At 41.7% G+C, this 20,434-nt stretch overlaps 2 protein-coding genes across 4 annotated transcripts; one reads left to right on the top strand and one right to left on the bottom strand.

Moving 5' to 3' along the window:
- The first annotated feature begins 59 nt into the window (after nucleotides 1-59).
- On the top strand, nucleotides 60-11,051 carry sec31b (SEC31 homolog B, COPII coat complex component). 2 transcript variants are annotated; one of them, XM_077502857.1, is made up of 27 exons: nucleotides 60-198; nucleotides 912-1,009; nucleotides 1,127-1,250; nucleotides 1,314-1,509; nucleotides 1,602-1,697; nucleotides 2,118-2,258; nucleotides 2,333-2,475; nucleotides 2,557-2,656; nucleotides 2,721-2,882; nucleotides 3,013-3,165; nucleotides 3,241-3,471; nucleotides 3,567-3,641; nucleotides 4,005-4,097; nucleotides 4,226-4,337; nucleotides 4,401-4,579; nucleotides 4,729-4,855; nucleotides 4,928-5,073; nucleotides 5,772-5,945; nucleotides 6,027-6,155; nucleotides 6,795-6,966; nucleotides 7,038-7,430; nucleotides 7,539-7,577; nucleotides 8,391-8,449; nucleotides 8,633-8,758; nucleotides 8,830-8,949; nucleotides 9,261-9,332; nucleotides 10,236-11,051. In XM_077502857.1, the coding sequence occupies exons 2-27, from the start codon at nucleotides 931-933 to the stop codon at nucleotides 10,413-10,415; spliced, it is 3,621 nt and encodes a 1,206-aa protein (XP_077358983.1). In that variant the 5' UTR covers nucleotides 60-198; nucleotides 912-930; the 3' UTR covers nucleotides 10,416-11,051. The 2 variants fall into 2 exon arrangements, with proteins under 2 accessions (XP_077358983.1, XP_077358984.1); XM_077502858.1 differs by lacking the exon at nucleotides 7,539-7,577.
- A 2,116-nt stretch (nucleotides 11,052-13,167) lies between these two features.
- Nucleotides 13,168-19,964, bottom strand: scd (stearoyl-CoA desaturase (delta-9-desaturase)). Of its 2 annotated transcripts, none has more exons than XM_077502156.1 (6): nucleotides 19,798-19,964; nucleotides 19,303-19,580; nucleotides 17,722-17,852; nucleotides 17,439-17,644; nucleotides 15,725-15,957; nucleotides 13,168-14,982 (listed from the first exon to the last, which is right to left on the bottom strand). In XM_077502156.1, the coding sequence occupies exons 2-6, from the start codon at nucleotides 19,541-19,543 to the stop codon at nucleotides 14,783-14,785; spliced, it is 1,011 nt and encodes a 336-aa protein (XP_077358282.1). In that variant the 5' UTR covers nucleotides 19,544-19,580; nucleotides 19,798-19,964; the 3' UTR covers nucleotides 13,168-14,782. The 2 variants fall into 2 exon arrangements, with proteins under 2 accessions (XP_077358282.1, XP_077358283.1); XM_077502157.1 differs by having other exon boundaries at nucleotides 19,680-19,812.
- Nucleotides 19,965-20,434: the final 470 nt, after the last annotated feature.

A 20,434-nucleotide genomic window follows, 5' to 3' on the forward strand; every position in this document is an offset into this window, starting at 1 on the left:
TTTTTCCGAAGCGTAGATACAAATAAATTATGCGTATGTATGGGCAGTTTGCTAGTTGGTCCACATCGACCACCGTAGCTGAGTGACAACACGGCAACACTCTGGTCGGACTCTGTTTCCGGCGGCTAAAATATTAGCTCGGCTGTGGCTAACGTCAGCTCAGTGCTTGTGGGCTGTCAGGCTGCAATATTGACTGTTGTAAGTGACAGACACAAGAATTATTAATATATTTCCTTTTCTGTTTCTATCGTTTTAGGGGCAAACGTGGCTTTTTTTTTTTCCCCTCGCGAAATGGTGCAACAAGGGTGTTGGCTACTCCGCTTGTCATTAGCCTCATAGTCGGCTCAGGTTTAGCGTGGAATTATGAATACGGCGCTAGCGCTTAGCAAAAGTATCCACTATAATGTGCAATTAGTTGAACAATTCATTTTGTATTGTGTGTTTCTTACTTCTGAGAATGGCGACGATTATCAGCTTCTACCCGTATGCGAAGCTAATGCTAACTGCTAGCTTGGCGAAGGTTTTATTTTCCACGCGGCAAGGCGGCTTTGCGGTATATTTTCTATTCAGTGACAGAAACACGCTCACTAACACTTTTGGGTTGCTTATCTTTTTTTTTTTTGCCGGTATTAAAAGGACAGTTTGTCCGCATTTAAAGGGAATTAGCTTCTAGCTGTCATGAGTATGTAGGTGTGAGTCGTTTAATTATTAATAGTGGCAAAGTTCAGCAGCCCCTAACATAGTATGTTAAGATATATGCACAGTTATCCCGTAATAACATTTAATAACCACACAAATAAGGCCATGTTTTTTGATGAACACAAACGTGGCCATTCAAATAAGACCCAATTGTTTTAATTATTACATGTATGATTTATTTAATTAGAAGTAAGGCCACATTTCTGTCCAAGTGTTGAAAGGTAGAGAAAGATGAGGCTGAAGGAGATCCAGAGGACCGCCCAGCAGGCGTGGAGTCCGGCCGGACATCATCCCATCTGCTTGGCGTTAGGTACTCAAGCACAGTCTTTACGAATAGGCGATTGCAATCCTTCATCAGTACCCACCCTCACTCCACTGTATTTGTTTGCTCTCAGTGACTGAGCATGTTGTGATTTCTCCCCAACAGGCACGTCGGCGCAGCAGCTCGACGCCTCGTTCGACACCACGGCTGCACTAGAGATATTTGAACTGGATTTTGCCGACCCCTCTCTCGACATGAAGCTGAGAGGGTCGCTGTGCACCACCAACAGGTAATAACGGTCAATAACGGTAATTTCTAGAGGAAGTACACTTTACTGAATTATTCTCCTCAGGTTGCACAGTCTCGTGTGGGTTAATTTTGGGATGGGCGAGGACGTCACAGGAGGGAGGCTGGTAGCAGGCAGCGAGAATGGCACGTTAACGGTTTATAACCCGGAGGCCATCGTAAATTCCGATGCTGAGGCTGTAATCGGACAGTGTGATAAACACACGGGACCTGTACGAGCACTTGACTTCAACCCTTTCCAGGTGTGTTTTCCCACCAAATACAGCAATGCATGTCTTTAAAAATATATTTTTATCTTACAGTATGTAAATAATGTAATCTTGTTATCCTTCAGAGCAATCTCCTTGCGTCTGGAGCGAATGATTCCGAAATATATATTTGGGATCTCAACAACTTCAGCAGTCCGATGACACCAGGCGCAAAAGCACAGGTGAGATTTTATTACGGGCATTTAAATAATACTTATTAATTAGAGTATAGCATATTTGATGGTTCTTTGTCTTTTATCACCACATTCTACTAATTGACTCGAGTCAATTAGTGGAGCGCAGATTTAAAAGCAAGCATGGTGAAGCGGCATTTAGATGTTATGCTGCAGACATTGAATAAGTTGTCAACAGAAGTATAAATGGAATTAAATCCAGGTTAAAAAATTGTAAATGTGTTTTAAATATTGTCGATGTATGTTCATTAGTAATTTTAATAAGAAAATCTTCATCTCCATGTCTTTTGCTGCTCTGTTTGTAAAGGCTTTTAGGTGTTTCTGGTTTTGTGAAGAACATTGAGTTCCCTTGTGTATAAAATCTGATATAAACAAAGTTGCCTTGCTTTATTTTTCTACTCCTTCCAGCCTGCCGAGGACATCAGTGTGGTGTCGTGGAACCGACAAGTGCAGCACATCCTGGCGTCGGCCAACCCCAGCGGCAAAGCCGTCGTGTGGGACCTGAGGAAGAACGAACCCATCATCAAGATCAGCGACCACAGCAACCGGGTTTGTGGGCTTCTCGTTTTTGAAAGCTCTGCACAGCTTAATAGCTTGTCTGAAAATGTGTCTCGTGTGTCCAGATGCACTGCTCCGGGTTAGTGTGGCACCCCGAGGTGGCCACTCAGTTGGTGCTGGCCTCCGAGGACGACCGCCTACCCGTCATCCAGATGTGGGACCTCCGTTTTGCCACATCTCCTCTAAAAGTGCTTGAGAATCACACACGGTGAGGTTAAAATGTATTACTTTTTTAAGTCAACATCCTTTTCAAATGACTAAATACGTTGTTGCGATTGTGTTCCTAAAGGGGGATTTTGTCCGTCTCCTGGAGCCAGGCTGACTCTGAGCTATTATTGAGTAGCGCGAAGGACAACCGCATCCTCTGCTGGAATCCAAACACTGCAGAGGTTTGTGAACTGATATTCACCTGCCTTGTAAATGACGACCGACACAATAAATGTTTTTCGTCAGGTCATCTACGAGCTCCCAACGACGAACCAGTGGTGCTTCGACATCCAGTGGTGTCCCAGGAATCCCGCTCTGCTTTCGGCGGCCTCATTTGATGGCAGAATCACCGTTTACTCAGTCATGGGCGGGAGCTTAAAGGCTCAGCAGCAAAGTACCGCTGATAAGGTAGAAGGCTCCAGCCTAAAAAGTGTGCTATGCTATAATTATCAGAAATCTTACTAAAACACCTGGAAACATTTAAATTATGGGGAAGAATAGACTACTATGCCTCCTTTTTTATTTTATTTTTTTCCAGATATCATCATCATTTGATACAATGGATCCCTTTGGTACAGGGCAGGTTCTCCCTCCCCTGCAGGTTCCTCAGCCTACAGTGCAGGATACCATAGTTCCCCCTTTGAAGAAGCCGCCCAAGTGGGTGCGCAGACCAGTCGGGGCCTCCTTCGCCGTAAGTGGAAAAACTCCTGGCGTGGAAGTTTGTGTTGTCCTTGTCACTCCTGTTTCAACGTTTATCCTGCCTCAGTTTGGCGGCAAGCTGATCACGTTTGAGAATCCCAAGATGGCGCCCGTGCAGAGCCCCCAGCCCGTCCCCAGGCAGGTGTTTGTCAGCCAGGTCACCACGGAGACGGAGTTCCTGCAGCGCTCCAGGGAGCTGCAGGTGGCGCTGCAGTCTGGTTCCTTCAACAACTACTGCCAGGCCAAGGTCCAGGGTGCGAAGTCGGAGGCCGAGCAGGACATATGGAAGTTCCTTCTGGTAGGCCGCGCATGTCCTCGCTATGTGGAAACCCAACATCACACATACGTTACTGCAAAGCTAATTTACTGCTTTTTTGGGGGGGGGGTTAACAGGTGAATTTTGAAGACGAGGCACGAATTAAATTCCTGCGACTTTTGGGTTTCAGTAAAGATGAATTGGAGAAAAAGGTATGATGAGAGATACTATAACAGTACAGTGCGTTTGGAATTTATTCACACAACTTCACTTATTCCACAGTTTGTTAAGTTAAAGCCTTAGCACAAAATAGAATACATTAAAACAAAGCCTTAGAATTCTACACACATTCCCCACAGTTAGGTGAACTGAATTATTATTTTTTTGGGCAAAAACAAACAACAACAACCAAAAAAAATTGCATGCACATGGGTATTCACAGCCCTTGCTCAATTCCTAAGGAAAATTTCCACTGTAATAAGTATTTATATGTAAAATTGTGAGGAGGAGGCCCATAGTTAAATAAATACCACAAACCAGTTAATAAGCATGCACATTACTTTTATATCCAACAGATTTCTAAATGCTTGGGGAAGAATTTTCAACCCAATGGACATGCCGTGGATGCTGAGGACCTGGCTAAAAAGATGCTGCAACTCTCCACTGAGGTTGGTAATTCATCCTGAAATGTGCACTGGAACCTCAAAAAAAAAAAAAATCTGAATCATTCTTTGGACTTGCACCAAAAAGTTCTGGAATATAAAGTAAGTTGTAACTATTGCTGTTTTATCCTCAGCGGTCTGAAGAAGCAGACGGCGAAGGCAGGAGGTCAGGCTCCATTTCCCCTGCTGACTTCTTCAGCCAGAATCGAAAAGAAATCCCCAACTTTCAGATCCCCGTTACGTGCGGTAAGCACAAGCAAATCTTGTGACCGCAGCGTGTGGCTAACGAGGAACGTTCTTCTTCATTAGATACGGACGGTTTGATAAGCCAGGCCCTGCTGGTGGGCAACTTTGAGGGCGCCGTGGATTTGTGTCTGAGCGACGGGCGCTACGCCGAGGCCATCCTGCTGTCCATTAGTGGTGGCGAGGAACTGCTCAAGAAGACCCAGCAGAAGTACCTGAGCAAGCAGAAGAACAGCATCTCTATGGTGAGACATTGAATGCGTCCCAGTTTTGTTTCCTTTGTGAGATATTTCTTATTGGGAAACCTGAAGTGAAATTAGGGAAGAATCCAAATTTCTTCTAGACATGCAAATAAAAAAAGGGCATGTTTTAATGAATGTATTATTTTCTGTAGCTTATCTCATCAGTGGTGACGCAAAACTGGAGAGACATCGTGCAGAGCTGTGAGCTGGACAACTGGAAGGAGGCGCTCGCCGCTCTCCTGACCTACGCTCACCCTGAAGAATTTGCCCAGCTGTGCGGTAAGATGACGCAACTATTACCAAAATGACACCTGCGCTTGAGACTTGCCGTAATCTTGTATGTCGGGCCAGATACCCTGGGAGGCCGCTTGGAGCGAGGGGGGACGGAGAAACGCTGCCTGCAGGCGTGCTTGTGTTACATCTGCTCTGGAAACATCGAGAGTCTTGTGGAGTGTTGGGCCTTGCACAGGGACTGCTCCTCTCCTCTTGGTCTGGAGGTAAAAAAAAAAAACTTGTTCAAGGTTCTTTGTCATTACAGCTCTAAATACATTGGTTGTTAGATCATTAATTTCATTTAAATTACATATTTTTAATTATAGCATATTTTTAAATCAATGCAATTTTTATTTCTTTTTTTTGTCCAAGTAGGAGACCATTTTTTTTATTATTACAGTCCTCATTAAAGGTGTATTCAAGGATCTTCCGTCTTCCGGGTGGATCATCTTAACAATTGGTTCTCGATCCCGTCAATCAATCTGCCGTAACGACCTCGTGCGTGCTCGTTCTTAGCTGAGCATGCGCACCCGCCCCCGGCCCCACCCCCGCGGACGAGCAGGAGAGCTGATAGGAAGTCTGCTATGCGAATTTTTTAAAAAGTGACAAACGGACGTTTGGCTTCTACTTTTTGAGAAGATCCTTGAATACACCTTTAATGTTTGAAAAACATTTTAATTAAAAGAGAAAATCTTTTTTTGGATACATTTTCTTCAAGGATGTGTGAGGAAGCAAAATAAATATTAAATTGTAAATTATTTAAATGTATTTTATTCAAATTTTAGTAAATTAATTGCCATCGCTAAACTAATATATATAATGTATGTGTTTATTTATTTATTTATTTTAATTTCAGCATTTAGTTGAACGCTTTAACCCTGAGTTAAGTATGTTCTTTTTTTTTGTCCTATTTTTTTTTCAGGATCTTGTGGAAAAAGTCATGATGCTGCGCAAGTCCATCGAGCGCCTCCGCAACAGCGAGGTGGCGGTGCAGAGCCCCATCCTGGCCGAAAAGCTGACGTGCTACGCCGGCATCCTGGCTGCAGAGGGCAGCCTGGCCGCTGCCATGGCCTACCTGCCCGACAATTCTGATCAAGTGAGGTTTTTGTCCCCATTTCCACACACAGTAAAATTTGACTTGGTTTCTGATTTGCGAGTGCGTGTTGTCTCCCCCCAGCCTGGAATCACCATGCTGAGAAGCAGACTGTTCCATGCTCAGGGAGAGGCTGCCAGTCCGCAGCAGCCTCCAAGCACAGCCAAGCCCACCGCTGCTTCTCGCACTCCTACACAGAAAGCACAAATCATGGTATGAATTTATTATATCGCTATAAACAGACACTTCAACGAGGATGTTTATATTTTTCTCTTTCCCAAACAGTGATACTTTCGTTGACGAAAAATTTTTGTCACGAAAATACATTTCCCAGACGAAAATTAAACAAAAACTAAAATAGAAGCCATTCATTGAGACTATAGCGATAACTAAAATTGACTGACAATTTCGTCAATGACGTAAACAAAACAATGACAAAAACTCACACAATCCAATCAAAAGGAATGAAACGCGGGTTGGAGAAAAGAACCATTCAGAAACTGTTCAGTGTTCACTGCACTTTATTTAATGTTCAAACATGTTTACATTTGTTTTGCAGCTGTAAGATTAATCTCAATTATGCACTTTTTTTTTTATTTAGGTGAAAATTAAATTATGTTACTGTTTCATTGAAACAAAGACCATTGAATTAAATGTCTTGCATGTTAAAGGGATACTTGACTCATTGAGCCATTTTCAGCAGTAAAAAGTTAATGTTTTGTCTATAATTAATGTGGTAACTTCATTATTTTTCATGTACAATTAATACCTTTAAAAATATATATTTAATCAATTATTGTCAAAAGACTATAACTAAAACTAAATCAAAATGAACAATGTTCCCAAACTAAGGATCAGTACCAGCCCACTCCTGCTACTCATCATCAGCAGCCCCCAGTGCCGACATCAGCACTATTCCAGCCTCAAGCTGCTCCGAGTACCTCTGGCCCAGGTCTGCCCCCCTCTTCTCATGGGCAGCCGCCCCCGACCATGAGGCCACCGTACCCGCAGCAGCCAGCTCCAGGTATGATCACAAATGGATTCATCTGTCACATTTTCAATTGTCTACATTTAAATTCATTTGTGTCTCCCTAGTTTTTGTTCCACATCAGCCATTCCAGCCGTCCCCCATGGGCGGACCCGCAGCCTTCTCCCCTCCAGGGCCCGCCATGCCAGCCGCTAACTTGTCCGGACCTTCGCTGCAACACTCGTCGTCGGCCCCCGGGGGCCTCCCCCCCATGCCCAGTCCCGGCGTTCCACCGACGAGCTTCATGCCTTCTACCTCCTTGACGTCGGGCCCCATGCCATCTTGCTCGCAGCCCGGAGCGCCCGTCCCAATGTATCCCGGGGGACTCCACAACCAGGGGCCCGCCCCCCCCATGGCAGCCGGTCCCTACGTCCCTCTCGGATCGGGTTACCCACAAGGGGGCCCCGGAGCTCCTGCCGCAAAGCCCTTTGGGGGTTCGGCTGTCGCTCCTCCTCCCGCAGGTGGGTGCCACGGCGTTCGCTTCGGCTTTCATCTTTCTCTCTCACGTCTGCTAACATCATTAGAGATTGTTACGATACACTCAGTTGTCCTCCTCATGTGACTTGCAGGATTCTTTCCTTGGCTGAATACCCAGTCTGACCCCCAAGGTGACAGTTAGCAATGCATTTGGGATAAGAGTTCAAGTGAACCCAGAAAAATAGAAACATGCCTGACAATTTTCTATTATTTGCTATATTTTTTTTTTACTTTGACATTGGATTGAAAGCTCTATTTTTCTGGACACATTGTATGTTTAATGCTTCTTGCTTTTGCTGCTAGAATATCACAATAATGGGACATTAACTCATTCACTCCCAGCCATTTTCACTCCCGACTGTTTTACTGAATTTTGCAAGGCACACAGAATATTGTGTTCTATTGCTATAAAAACATTGAACCTTCCAAAAGGAAGATTAAAGTCTCTTCTTTCATCGGGAAAAAAGTATATTTCTATCAATGTTTATTTTGCAGGAATTAGCATTAGAATATAGCTAAGTTTCATCATTATTCACAAATCTATTTAGAATTGTGAGTAATTGCTTTTTTTCCAACATGGCCCTGGTTGATCTCCTTTGCTCTGCTGCCACCTGCTGGCCGTTTGAGTAATAACTACCATTTCTTCATTCTTTGCAGTTGAGAGGCTGCATCAAAGCCTTCTGTATGCTCTAGCATAAAAAGAAAAGACATATAAATACGTCTTTGGGACACTTAAAACATTTAAAATAGAACATATTTCTATGTTTTTGGGAGCAAATGAGTTAAGTGTGAATTCAGACATTCTAAAGCATCTGCGTGATTGCTGTTGGGTGATTATCAAGCAGTAGCATAAATAATTCTTGCCATCCTATTTGTTTCTTTATTGCTTGTAATCATTGTTTGTGTTTTAGCTCAACATGCAATTTTCCTTGTCTCTGCTTTAGCGTCCCAAGAAGGCTGGAACGATCCACCAGCGGTACGAGGTGGACCCAGGAAGAAGAAGGTATACTTGCATCATCTAAAAAGGACAGAAATCCCACAAAATTGCAACATCAGAGCAAATTCCCAGGCAAATTTGGTCCTCTGATTTGCAACAATCCATGACTAATTGACGTCTGCCCTAAATGGTTTGGACCTGACAAATTGATGCTCCATCAGAACCAATTTTAATACATGTATCAAACAGATTCCTGACAACTACACGCCACCCGCCCCAATCACCGCCCCCGTGATGGGTTTCCCAGTGGAGGCCCCTCAGCCGCATAACAACGCCCAGGTGCCCCCCGGAGCCCCCCAAGAGCCCAGCATGCAGGTCAGTACTGTCCACCAAAGTTCACCGCAGTATATCACAAGCTCACATGGAGATTCCACCTCACCCTGCAGCTCATCCAGCAACTCCCCGCAGAGCGGGTGGAGCAGAAGGAGATCCCCGCCGAGCACCTGGTGCTCAAATCCACCTTCGACAGTCTGTTGCAGCGCTGCCAGCTCGCGGCAGGAGACCCAGTAAGTCTGCCAAACTCTTGTTATTCATTACAATGATTTTATGGTGTATAGTTGTACCTTCAGCCTTAGTACAGTTACAATCATTTTGTCGCTTGGTCCAATTTTTTGCTAACCTGCTCTGGCTCGTCACATGACTCACTTGACCACACCCCTTAAAGGATACATCTACTGCATGAATGTGTTAAGGCGCTTCAGTTGATTTCATTGTGGAAAATTGATTTGATATTCAAGCAAATTGAGTCATTTGGAGTGCGTCGAAGTCACAAGTGACGGTACTATCGTTACTATTTATTAAATTCCTTCCTTTACAGCAAACAAAGAGGAAGTTGGATGATGCAGCCAAGCGTTTGGGATGCCTGTATGACAAGCTGAGGGAGCAGTCGGTAAGGACATGGTCAATATTGTCATATTACAAAATTGGCTTTGTGATAAGTCTAAATAATGGGGAAGAGAACCGATGATAGAAATGTTACCAATCATGGAGTAATGAAGGTATTAAGATTTACTAGAATCAAAAGCAAACATGAGGATATCTAATTAAAAGTTGTGTGCAAATGTTTTAAACAAGTAATCACAAAAAAAATGCAATACTATTTATTTACCTCCAACACACTTTATCTCAAAGCTTTTTAAAAACAATATTAAAAGGGGAAGTCAACCTTAAACATTTCTTGACAAATAATATATGTCACCTCACTAGTCTAAACAGGACATTGTGATTAATGTTACATAAGTGGAATATGAGTTGTGAAGCAAAATGCAGCCGTTTTTATCCCTCTCAGCGGGCGGCCATTTTGCCACTTTCTGTCGACTGAAGATGACGTCACAGTTGCTCAGGGAATTACCAATCACAGCTCAACTGTTTTCTGAGGCTGAGCTGTGATTGGTTGTTACCTGAGACTTGAGTAACTGTGATGTCATTTTTGCTCGACAGCAAGTGGCAAAATGACATATATAGACTAGTGGGACTGCATAGAACATATTATTTTCAATATTTATTTTTTTTTTGCGGCGGTTTAACTTCCGCATTAAGATGGAGTTTTATTTATCTTTTTTTTCTGCTGCCTATGTTTGAAATTTATCCTCTCCTAATTTGCTACAAGTTCACCATGACTTGATTTTAATGTTACAACCTTCAACCATCGGGCTGCATTTGACGCTGTCGGCCATTTCACGACTTCATCTCTAATCCCCCACCCCTGAACGGAGCCTTCGTCATCATCGGCGTCTTGCGCTCTTAACGTGTGGCACCGCTTATTGTTGTTGTGCGTCGGCGACCTCCTCAGCTCTCGCCCAACATCCTGAACGGCCTGCACGAGATCGGCCGCTGCGTGGCGAGCCAGCACTACCAGCGCGGCCTGGAGATCCACACGCTGGTGGTGAGCAGCAGCAACTTCAGCGAGATCTCCGCCTTCATGCCCATCCTCAAAGTAGTCATGACCATCGCCAACAAGCTGGGCGTCTAAGGCCGCACGCCCGCGAGCCTCAGTGTTAAACAAAACCAACTTAAAAAAAAAAAAAAAAAACATATTTATTTTCTTTTCTTAAATGAGCGGATTGTGGTCTTCGTCGCATCAAGAAGTGGGTCAGATGAATGTATCCTGAAAAGTCGTGACGGCACAACCACAATACTCGATGTACAAAGCGAAACTTTTTTTTTTTTTTTTGTGCTTAATGCATTTTTGTCATTGGCGGATGGTTTTATAGTGAATCAGCAAGGCGAGACATGTATGAAACGAAAGCTGTGTGAGAATTCAGCAGCAGTGCGTGGATCCTGTCATGAATTTGTGCCATCTTTTCCACTCCGTTGTCCGATGTGTAGCAGTGTATGAATGATAAACATCCATTTCATTCAACATTGCTGCTTTAATCTCCACCCAGCTGTCTTCTCCTTCTCTTTTAAGCATTCGTACAGTAGATGGCATAGTTGGAAAGCAATGCATGAAAGCAGAAGGCAGTGAAGTGCCTCCGTGTGTGAGTGCGCGTGAGTGTGTGCTCTTTTTTTTTTTTGTTGCACAAATGTTTATACAACACAATCCATGTCGCTTATTTAACTCGTGTAAGATTTTTTCCCCCTCTTTTCAAATAAAATGTACCTTCAATTTCAAGGCTCATCGCTCTTCGATTCTGCACCAAACAAGTTTATTTTCATATAATATATACAATATTGTTATTCGTGATTTAGAAGCATAATCTTTGCATGTCGGTGATTCAATGTGAGACTGCAGTAGGAAAATTACTAGGGATGTAACGATATCATTATTATGTTGTTGTTCTTAATGCACGCACACATTGAGTTCCTCCACATATTGTCTTGCTTCAAAGGTATATTTACGTTCCCCTTCATCTGACAATTAGTGTAGATTTTCAACATAGAAGGGCCAAAACATCCCTAATGGAAATTAGATTACACACACAAAAAAAAAAAGTAGCCACCAGAGGGGGCTAGAACTGCACAAATGGAAATCAGCCTGACTTTTTTTTTTTTTTACATGTGTTGCATTTAAATATCGTGAACATGACGACGATATTGTGGCAGTTTTATTATCACGATATTGTAATTATTGCTCCATCCCTAGTAATGAATAAGGAAAAATGTGGCAAATATTTAGTCGAGTCCAGTCACGTGATTGCGTTTTTAAAATTGTATTTTGATATAAGTAAATGTGGGATTACTAGATGCATGATTAATAAATTGCATTTGTAGTGGACATACATGCACGGATTTAATTTTCTTGTTCCAAATACTCATATTTCCCACATTCCTGGAAGGTGCTTCAACGCACCACCTGCCAGTTGGCAGCGTGTACTTCTTACGCAATGTGTACTTCGTGCATGTTGCCACAAAGGTGCCCTACCGCCATTGGTGACAGGGTGATCATAAGTCAGGAACTCATTGCTGATTGGCTGCTTGCAGTCAGACGCTGCGACCGACGGCTCGTGTGTGTGTGTTCATTTTGGAGGGTTGAACTGTAGTAACCTCCGCAGTCATGGCAGGCGTGGTGGTAATGGTAGGTTAATATTCCCAAACATCACACCACACAGCAGTAGTCTGAGTCATCCTCGTCTTCTCATGCTGCAAGCACTCAAACTGTAAAACCACAAGGGGTCATATTAAAAAGAAAACTAATTCTAAACCAGTTTAGGACAATTAAGGCCTTGTTTGATTAGTGAGGAAAGTAATATACAGTACACACTTTCAGTCTTTACAGGGTCGTTTGAGTTCTCTACAAATGGTTGAAATGGATTTTCTCAACATCTGTTATGTGGTCCGTGAGCACCAGTTTGGCCACCTCTAGTCTGATGACATATAATACAAAGGACTGTATTCATTTATCAGGGTTGATACAATTTGTTACGTTTGCCCGTCTGCATGCACGTCGGCCTCCCGCACATTCCTCTCTGTCCTGTGTCAAACCATCAATGCCATTTTTAGACTTTCTTCCTTCGCTGGCAAGGTAATGCCGACAAGCGCCATTAAACAGGATTTAAAGGCTGTACTTTGTGTAGCATATTCGCTTCGGTATTTACAGAGAATGATTCAAATTTGCGCTATAGAAATTTATAGTCCAAAAAAGTAAACAAATTGCTGTATAAAATACTTAACCTCCTGACTACCAGCGATTCAAATTTGTCCTCTGTAGTGGACCTGTTTAAACCTGAATATCTCCCACCCAGTGTATACGATTGGATTAACTCCTTTTGTGCTCTATACAGGACATTTAGAGCTTTCCAATGATATCAAATGTGTAGGGGTGGGGCTTTGCTACCTTTGATTGCATCATAAAAGAAAATGGCTTCCCTCAGTGCAAGCACTTTTTAGGGAAAAGGAAAAGTGTACTGTATAACACTTTTTATTGAATAAATTCAGGCTTTAGATGTTGTTAGCATGTGTTCTATAAGACTCTAAAGAACACAAACTATTGTTTTTATTATTTTAACTGTATTTTAGCCTAGCATTAAGTTTTAAAAATGTCCTCTGTAGTGGACACATCATAGCTTAAAAATAAAAACTCTCAAAATTTTCTTTTGCAGTATTCCAGTTACTTCACAACGATTGGGGAATATGAAAATAAACATGATTGGACAATATTTTTTTTCCTGGTAGTCAGGAGGTTAAAATAACTCGTCCGATGAAAAATAGTAGCTCCATTTCCCGACCCCCAGATTTGTTTTCAACAATTCATAATAAAAACATAAAAAGAACGACACGCATCGTGAAAATATTGTGAACTTTTATTTCCAAACTGAACAGTTTGACAAAAACAATTCCAACCTTTTTGCGATCCTTCTTGTCACTTTTACAGCGACATTAAAGGGATACTTTGAGTCACTGAGCCATTTTCAGCAGTAGAGTGTGAATATTTTACTAGAATTTGATAACTTAATTATTTTTTTATTTACAATTAATCCCTTTAAAAACGATTTTTTTCCCCACTAGCTGTCGACCTAAGATGACATCAGCTGTGCTGAGGAAGTAGCTAACGACCAATCATGGCTCACCTGTTTTCCGAGTTTAGTTAGCAAACTGAGCCATGAGTGGTCGTTCTCAGCACAGGTGATGTCATCTTCAGTCTATAACAAGTGAAGAAAAAAATGTTTTGAAAGGTATTAAAATATTATGAACTTTTTTGTACTGAAAATGGCGCAATGGTACAAGTAGCCCTTTAATTTCGGGGGGGAGCTGCTTGCACAGCGTGTGGCGTCGCTAACAAGTTGGCACATTCGTAGAGGGCAGAATTTTGTACTTGACATTTGTGATAATAGAATTTTTTTCCCCTATGTTATTTAAGTGCTACTTTTAATCGTAATACCAACTATGCCTGTGTAAACATGGACCTTGATTTGTTTGTATCAGATTTTTGTCGGGACAGAATATGGGTGACCATCAGGAATGGATTCAAGTCATAAGGCATTTGGTAGTTTCCTGACTTTTTTTTTTTTTTTTGTAAAGGGGGGACAAACTAAACAGGCGCTCCAATTCCAGATAGAAGATACCAAACGGGTTTTGAAGGCTAGCTTGTTCTCTCATCTGAGCGATACTATTTTGACTGGTAACAAAAAAAAAAAAAAAGTCAACAAATATCGTAGAAGCATCCCGACACTCAAAAAGGGGTTGAGGTTTACGCCGCTCGCTGACGACATGTTACCGTCATACTCATCATGCATGGATGGTCACATGAGCCGGCTGCTACATCGACCGGTGGAGATGTTGCATAAAAACGTCGCGAGAGGAAGCGAAAGCCACGGACGCCACGAGAATATCCAAAAAACGTCCACAAAGCGCACTGAAAAGAAAAGGAAGAGAAATTGGCACGAGATCAAACGGCTTTTATCGCGAAATTTCACAACAAAAGGAACCATTTGCTGCGTATTTGGTTTAGTTGTCGTCACAAGTCAAATTTTCAGATTGTCGTTTATTTTACTATTATTGTGTACAATAATATAAACAAGTGGATCTTTGAATACACAGCAAAGAACGCTTTTTTTCCCCCCAAATGATTCACTTCAAATCCAAAACAATTATTCAAAGACCTACTAAGCCCGACTGAACGTTAGAAGGCAGAGAGCTTAGCTTAAAACGTGTTTTGTTTTTAAATCGGCTTAACAAGTTTTAGTAACAGCTACGAAAAACCACAAAACAAGCAAACGTGGTCGCGGTCCCCCGTGAAGCCGACTTAAGACTCCACGTTGGTGAATGAGGAAATGAAACGCCGTCAAAAAATAAATACATTGACTCGTGGAGGTTTTGATTTTTTTTTTTTTTTTTTTTTTTTTTTTTTCTTCTTCTCCCCGTTTCACGCTCGGCGAGGTCTGGCCGCTCGCTTCCACTTCAGCCACTGCGGTAGCTGCCGTCACCCGTGCGCTGCGCTCGCGCCAGCACCGTCTCGTGGGACACTCGCTTGCGGTCGTTGGCGAGGCCCAGGAAGCACATCAAGTCGATGAAGCAGGTGGTCAGGTTGAGCCTGCAGCCGAACTCGCTGGTGGCGTAGTCGTAGGGGAACGTGTGGTGGTAGTTGTGGAATCCTTCGCCTGGGCCAAAATACATTGGGGGACACTATTACGACACAGTTGGATCCGTTATAGAAACACAAACATGATTATTGAAATCACAATTATCACGGTTTCTGCAGGTGTCAGCAAATCTAACTTCGTACTTTTGAGACAGATTTGTGGCAGTTTTTAGGGCTGGGTATTGATTAATTTTCTCAATCGATTCGATTTCAATTCACAACAGTTCTATTTGATTCACTTGAACCCAATTTTTTATTTATATATATATATATTTTTTTTTTATTATTATTTTTTTTATTATTTGTTTTTTTTTTTAATACAAAGTACTTTTTGGTTTGTTGATTTATTTTTTTTATTTTTATTTTTTTTAAATCTTTGCACGGCCGTATCTCTCAAACCTCCATTGCATTCCGGAGATCGAAAATATATAATGTGCTGTATAACAAGTCAATTAAAAAAGAAAATGACTTTAAATGATGAATGAAAAAGCATTCATAATAAACTAAAATCATACCAAAACGGGAAAAAATATATCTAATTTCCGGATTTTTTTTTTTTTTAAATTAACACGGATTTCCATTATCTCAGGCAGTATTTGAACGCAACACCAGCAATAAACGAGGGAACACTGTATTTAACAATGTACTCGCGTTACTTTTAAAATATGGTTGGTCTACCTTACTACCAAGTTTGATCTTTAAGACCCAAATTAATACTTTTTAATGACATGCACGTACATGCTTGTGTTGTGTTGTCATACCTATGGCGCTGAAGGTGACAAACTTGTTCTCGCGGGGGTTGATGCCCTGGTCGTACGGCCGGTTGCCCCACATGTGCGCGGCGCTGTTGACCAGCCAGGTGGCGTTGAGCACCAGCGTGTAGCGCAGCAGCGCCGGCACGAAGTAGGCCACCCGCAGGGGCTCGCCCCAAAAGTACCAAGGCACGGACGTGGGCACCAAGAAGCACATGAGCGCCACCGACAGCTTGTAGTGTCTGTTCCGAGGAAAAGAGACGACGGCAGTGAATATATATTCTTTAATGTTTGAATGAGCTCGTTAAAAAAAAAAAAAAAAAAAAAAAAAAAATGAATGAGCTCGTTAAACCAGACTGGCAGCATGTAAACGCCGCTTTATTTACATCGTTAATGCACCGCTTTACAAAAGCACCTTACAGATGTGCTTAGGTTACTGATCCATACTCTGACTGTTCTAATTCATAATGTAAAAAAAATAAGCATAATATTATTTAAAATTCAATATTTATCTAAAATATTGAAAAATGTCACAATGTCAATAGACCACTCCCAGTATAATTTTAATCTCATGATTAAACAAATAATTACACTTTGTGTATCAACATGCTACATTATTGCTAACGCAAATATAGCATCTCACATTTTTAGCATACGATTCAACACGACCTGCAGAATATAAAAAAAAAAAAAACACTGTCATCATACATTCCTTTATCCTCTGCATATAAAAACTAAACTTAGTAAATTCGAATGAACCTGCCCAAAATTAAAGCAGTCGACATATTTACAAGGCGACCATCAATCCATTTTTGCCACCCGCTTAAATCTTACTGTTAACGTGCCTGTAATTTTTTTTTTTTTTTTTTTTTTTTTTTTTACAAAAATATAAAACCGTTCTTTCCCCTAACCATCTAACATGTTCTTTAATATTTGTTTTAATTAAATTAATACCTAATTTATAACTTGGTAATGCAAAAAAAAAAAAGGTTTTTTTTTTAAATAATAAATTCAAGCGTTGTTAAACTGAAGAAAAAAAACATTTTACAAGTACTTATTTTTTTTTTAATGAAATATCTTCATTTCAAGTACTTATCTGCTTAAATGTTATACATTTCAAACTTATTAATGCAAAAAAAAAAAAAAGAATTTTTGGAGAAGATTAGATTAAATTCAAGCATTTTACAAGTACAAAAAAAAATGAAATATCTTAGTTTCAAGGACTTATCTACTTAAATGTAAATTCTTGGGTTATCGTATAAATTATAAATACGTTTTACTATTGAATACTATCGTCATACTATTGCATATTTTTAGAATCGATTAATCTATTGATTATTCAATCAATTAACACATTCTCTGCCATAGACGGCTATAGCCGTCAAAGGATTCATTTCTACTGCGCTGGCATTGAATGAGTTAATCAACTAATCGGATTCATTCTAATATGCCACTAAAATGTATTACAAAAGCATTTTTTGCCCCGATTACTGTTTGGTGTTTACTTTCTACTTTGGTATCTGTATAGTGATTAAAAAAAAAAAAAGGAGGACTGAAGTTGTACTATGTTACCGATTCGGTCATTGTTTTCCAAAGTAAAAACAAATCTTTTCAAATGTCTTATTTTGATTGAACACAGAAGATAATCAAACTTCTTTCACGAATGACAACAGAAATGACTGAAAACAAAAAGTTTTTCGTGGCCGGCGCCGGCGTTACTCACTTCCTCTGAAACATGACCACCTTGTCGGCCAGCAGGTCGTGAAGCTCCAGCTTGCGTCCCTTCTCGATCACGTCGGGATGTTTGCGCACCAGCAGCCAGCCGATGTGGGCGAAGAAGAAGCCGCGCACGGCGTTGTGCGGGTCGGCGTCCGTCTCAGAGTACTTGTGGTGGACCCTGTGGTCACGGGCCCACTCGTAGATGTCGTTCTGCCGGGTGGGAACATATATATATATATATTTTTTTATATATATAAGTGTGATAGATGTCAAGTTGTTTTTGGTACCTGAAAGGACATCGAATTGGCCACGGCCAGGAAGATCCTTAAAGGTAGAGTAGCCTTGTAGGATCTGTGACTCCACAGGCGGTGAGCGCCTGCTGTCACTCCTAAAGCACTTATCAAAAAGCAAAGTACGGCTGCAAAGAGACAACGCGCACAGAAATACACATTAATCCAAAAAGCACGCCATTAGCTTAATACATTAAAACCTCATTTATCGTTCCAGACTCATCCGCCATAGCCGAAAAGCTGCAATTATAGGGAGAGACCATTTATTTAAAGGCAGATCCGGCAAGTCAAGGTATGTTGCACAGTAGTGTGACCTGAGTCATACTCGAACACGTGATTCCTGACCGGCCTACTTTTATCGGGTTTAGAGCTAAGCGAATTATCCCATTTTATCTATTATCTGATTTGTCAGGACGATTTTCTTTATACATATTCAAGCGCGTTCCTGCTGATGTACACTGCTTGCGATTTGAAGCAACTTTATGTATGTTGGTGAAACTGCGCACGACATCTGATCAAAACAATCAACCCCAGATTTCTAGTTGACTAAATGTTGTCAATGACCTCAGGACAGCATTTCCCAGCTGACTTGAAAAGCATTCAAATGTGGTTATTCCCCAGATAACTTTAATGTACCTCACGAGAACAAGGCATCCCTTCTTTTTATCTTTCCCTTTCTTAAAGACAATTTGAAACTTTTGGTAGATCCTTCTTGGTTGTCATCTAAGAGTGTCTTATCTTAATTTTACTGCTACTACTTGTACAAACATGTGAATCCTTTACAATGTGGCTAGTTTGACTCCGGAACAAAATTAATTTCAAGTGTGTTTTGTCTCAACAGTAACAGCATTTTTTATTTTTTTAGACACAGACTGCTTTTGACTGCAAGTTTAATTTCAAGTTTGTTTTGTCTCAACAACAGTAACAGCATTTTTTTTTTAACACAGACTGCTTTTGCCTGCAAGTTTATCATCAAAGTTGAAAGAGCACTTTAGCCCACAAATATGACTTCCTAGTTTGCATTATTTCAAGACTTTGATTACGCCATCACGTCTAGAACATACTTTTAACTTCTTTTTTTTTTACGATTGTTGTTAATGTTTATGATGACCATGGGAATAGATTAATTCCAAATTCCACTATTTCAATTCTATTTTGAAAACTGTTGAACGTCCACCTACACTGACAGTGACTTTAACTTTTATTGCACTGTCAGTGTTTGTCATTAAACTCAATACGGTTTTAACTTGCTTTAACACCTGTACGACCATTTTGTTTCTCAAAGTCGAAAAGGGTAATTCACCAAACATTAATTCCAAGTTTCTAATCGTTCCTTTGATGACGGAGTTCCACCATCATCCCAGAGACCACCGACTTAGTAGCACTTAAGTTCCACTACTTCCTGTGTGGAAACTGGATTCAAACTCCCAACAAATGAGACCAGCATCCACCTTTCAAATCATCCCATTAAACCAAGTTTAACCGTCTGTAATGTCGCATGACGTTGTGACTAAAGGACGTAAAACATTTGAGAGTGAATAAACAAGAGGTCATATGGCAGGACAGTAGTGGACTTACACCAAAGCAGCGTGGCGAGCGAGGCGGTGGGGACGAGGGCCACGCCGTACAGGGCACCTGTATGCAACAGGGTCATGAGGACGACGTTCCTCCACACGACGATCCTCGGCGGCTTGGGGCCTTGCTTCTCCTCGTACGTGTGGTCGAACGCGTCTTCCCTGGCGGAGGCCTCCATCGGAGAGCCGTTGCTAGATGCGGGCTGTTGTTGCGGCTTCTGTTTTTGCTCCTCCGCCTCCGTCATCGCGGTGCCGTCTGTCTGGTTTGGCTGGATAAATGCACTTCAGCGCCCCCGGGGGAAAAAAAATAAAAAATTACACAACGAAGACAACAGTTAATATGGTTGCTCGTCCAATGGAGGAAAGAGAGGCGACAGATACGGTGATGCTCGTGCCACTAGGAAGCGTTGCGTAACGTCTATGTGACAGGCTCTTTGAAAATGGAGGAGGGAAGGGGGGGGGGGGGGGGTGGCAGCAGAAGATGACTTCAACAACTCACCGAAGGCGTGATTAAAGAGGCCTTTGAAAGCTTTCTAAGACAGCAGTTGGCGTTCGTTTAAACAGAAAACGAAGAGAGACAAGTGTGTCGCATCAAATCCAAAAGGGGTGGGGAAGCGCGAGGTGCCTCTGCGGCTCCCCGGCCAATCGGCGTGCAGCGCCCGCCCACTTGCCGCTCTCTGATTGGCTGCCGGGCCATCTGCTGTTCGACACCTCTTCTTCGCTCCCCATCCAGATGTGTGATTATTAGGCTCGTGTGCCCCCCCCCTTTTTTTTTTTGTGCCACCCACTCCCACATACGCACCTATGTTCCGCATCACCAGACACGAGTGGGATTTAATGCGATGACGTCACAAACACCGGACGTAAAAGTTTATTTAAATTACAAATAAAACCGCAAACAACAAAATTAAACAGCACGTAAACGTCAGGTGACACCCACTTACATCGAAGTTTGGTATACCTGCACGATCCAATCAGATTTCAAATGAAATACTGTGTAAAATATATGGAATTTTTTTAAAATGTGTATTTATTTTATTTTGCACTGTCTTCCGGTCTGTATCTATGTTGCAATCTGCTGATGGGCACTTTGACACTAGCCAGTATGTTGTTTATATATATATATATATATATAT

The sequence above is a fragment of the Festucalex cinctus genome, chromosome 17 (genome assembly GCF_051991245.1).
Source record: "Festucalex cinctus isolate MCC-2025b chromosome 17, RoL_Fcin_1.0, whole genome shotgun sequence".
Classification (NCBI taxonomy): Eukaryota; Metazoa; Chordata; class Actinopteri; order Syngnathiformes; family Syngnathidae; genus Festucalex; species Festucalex cinctus.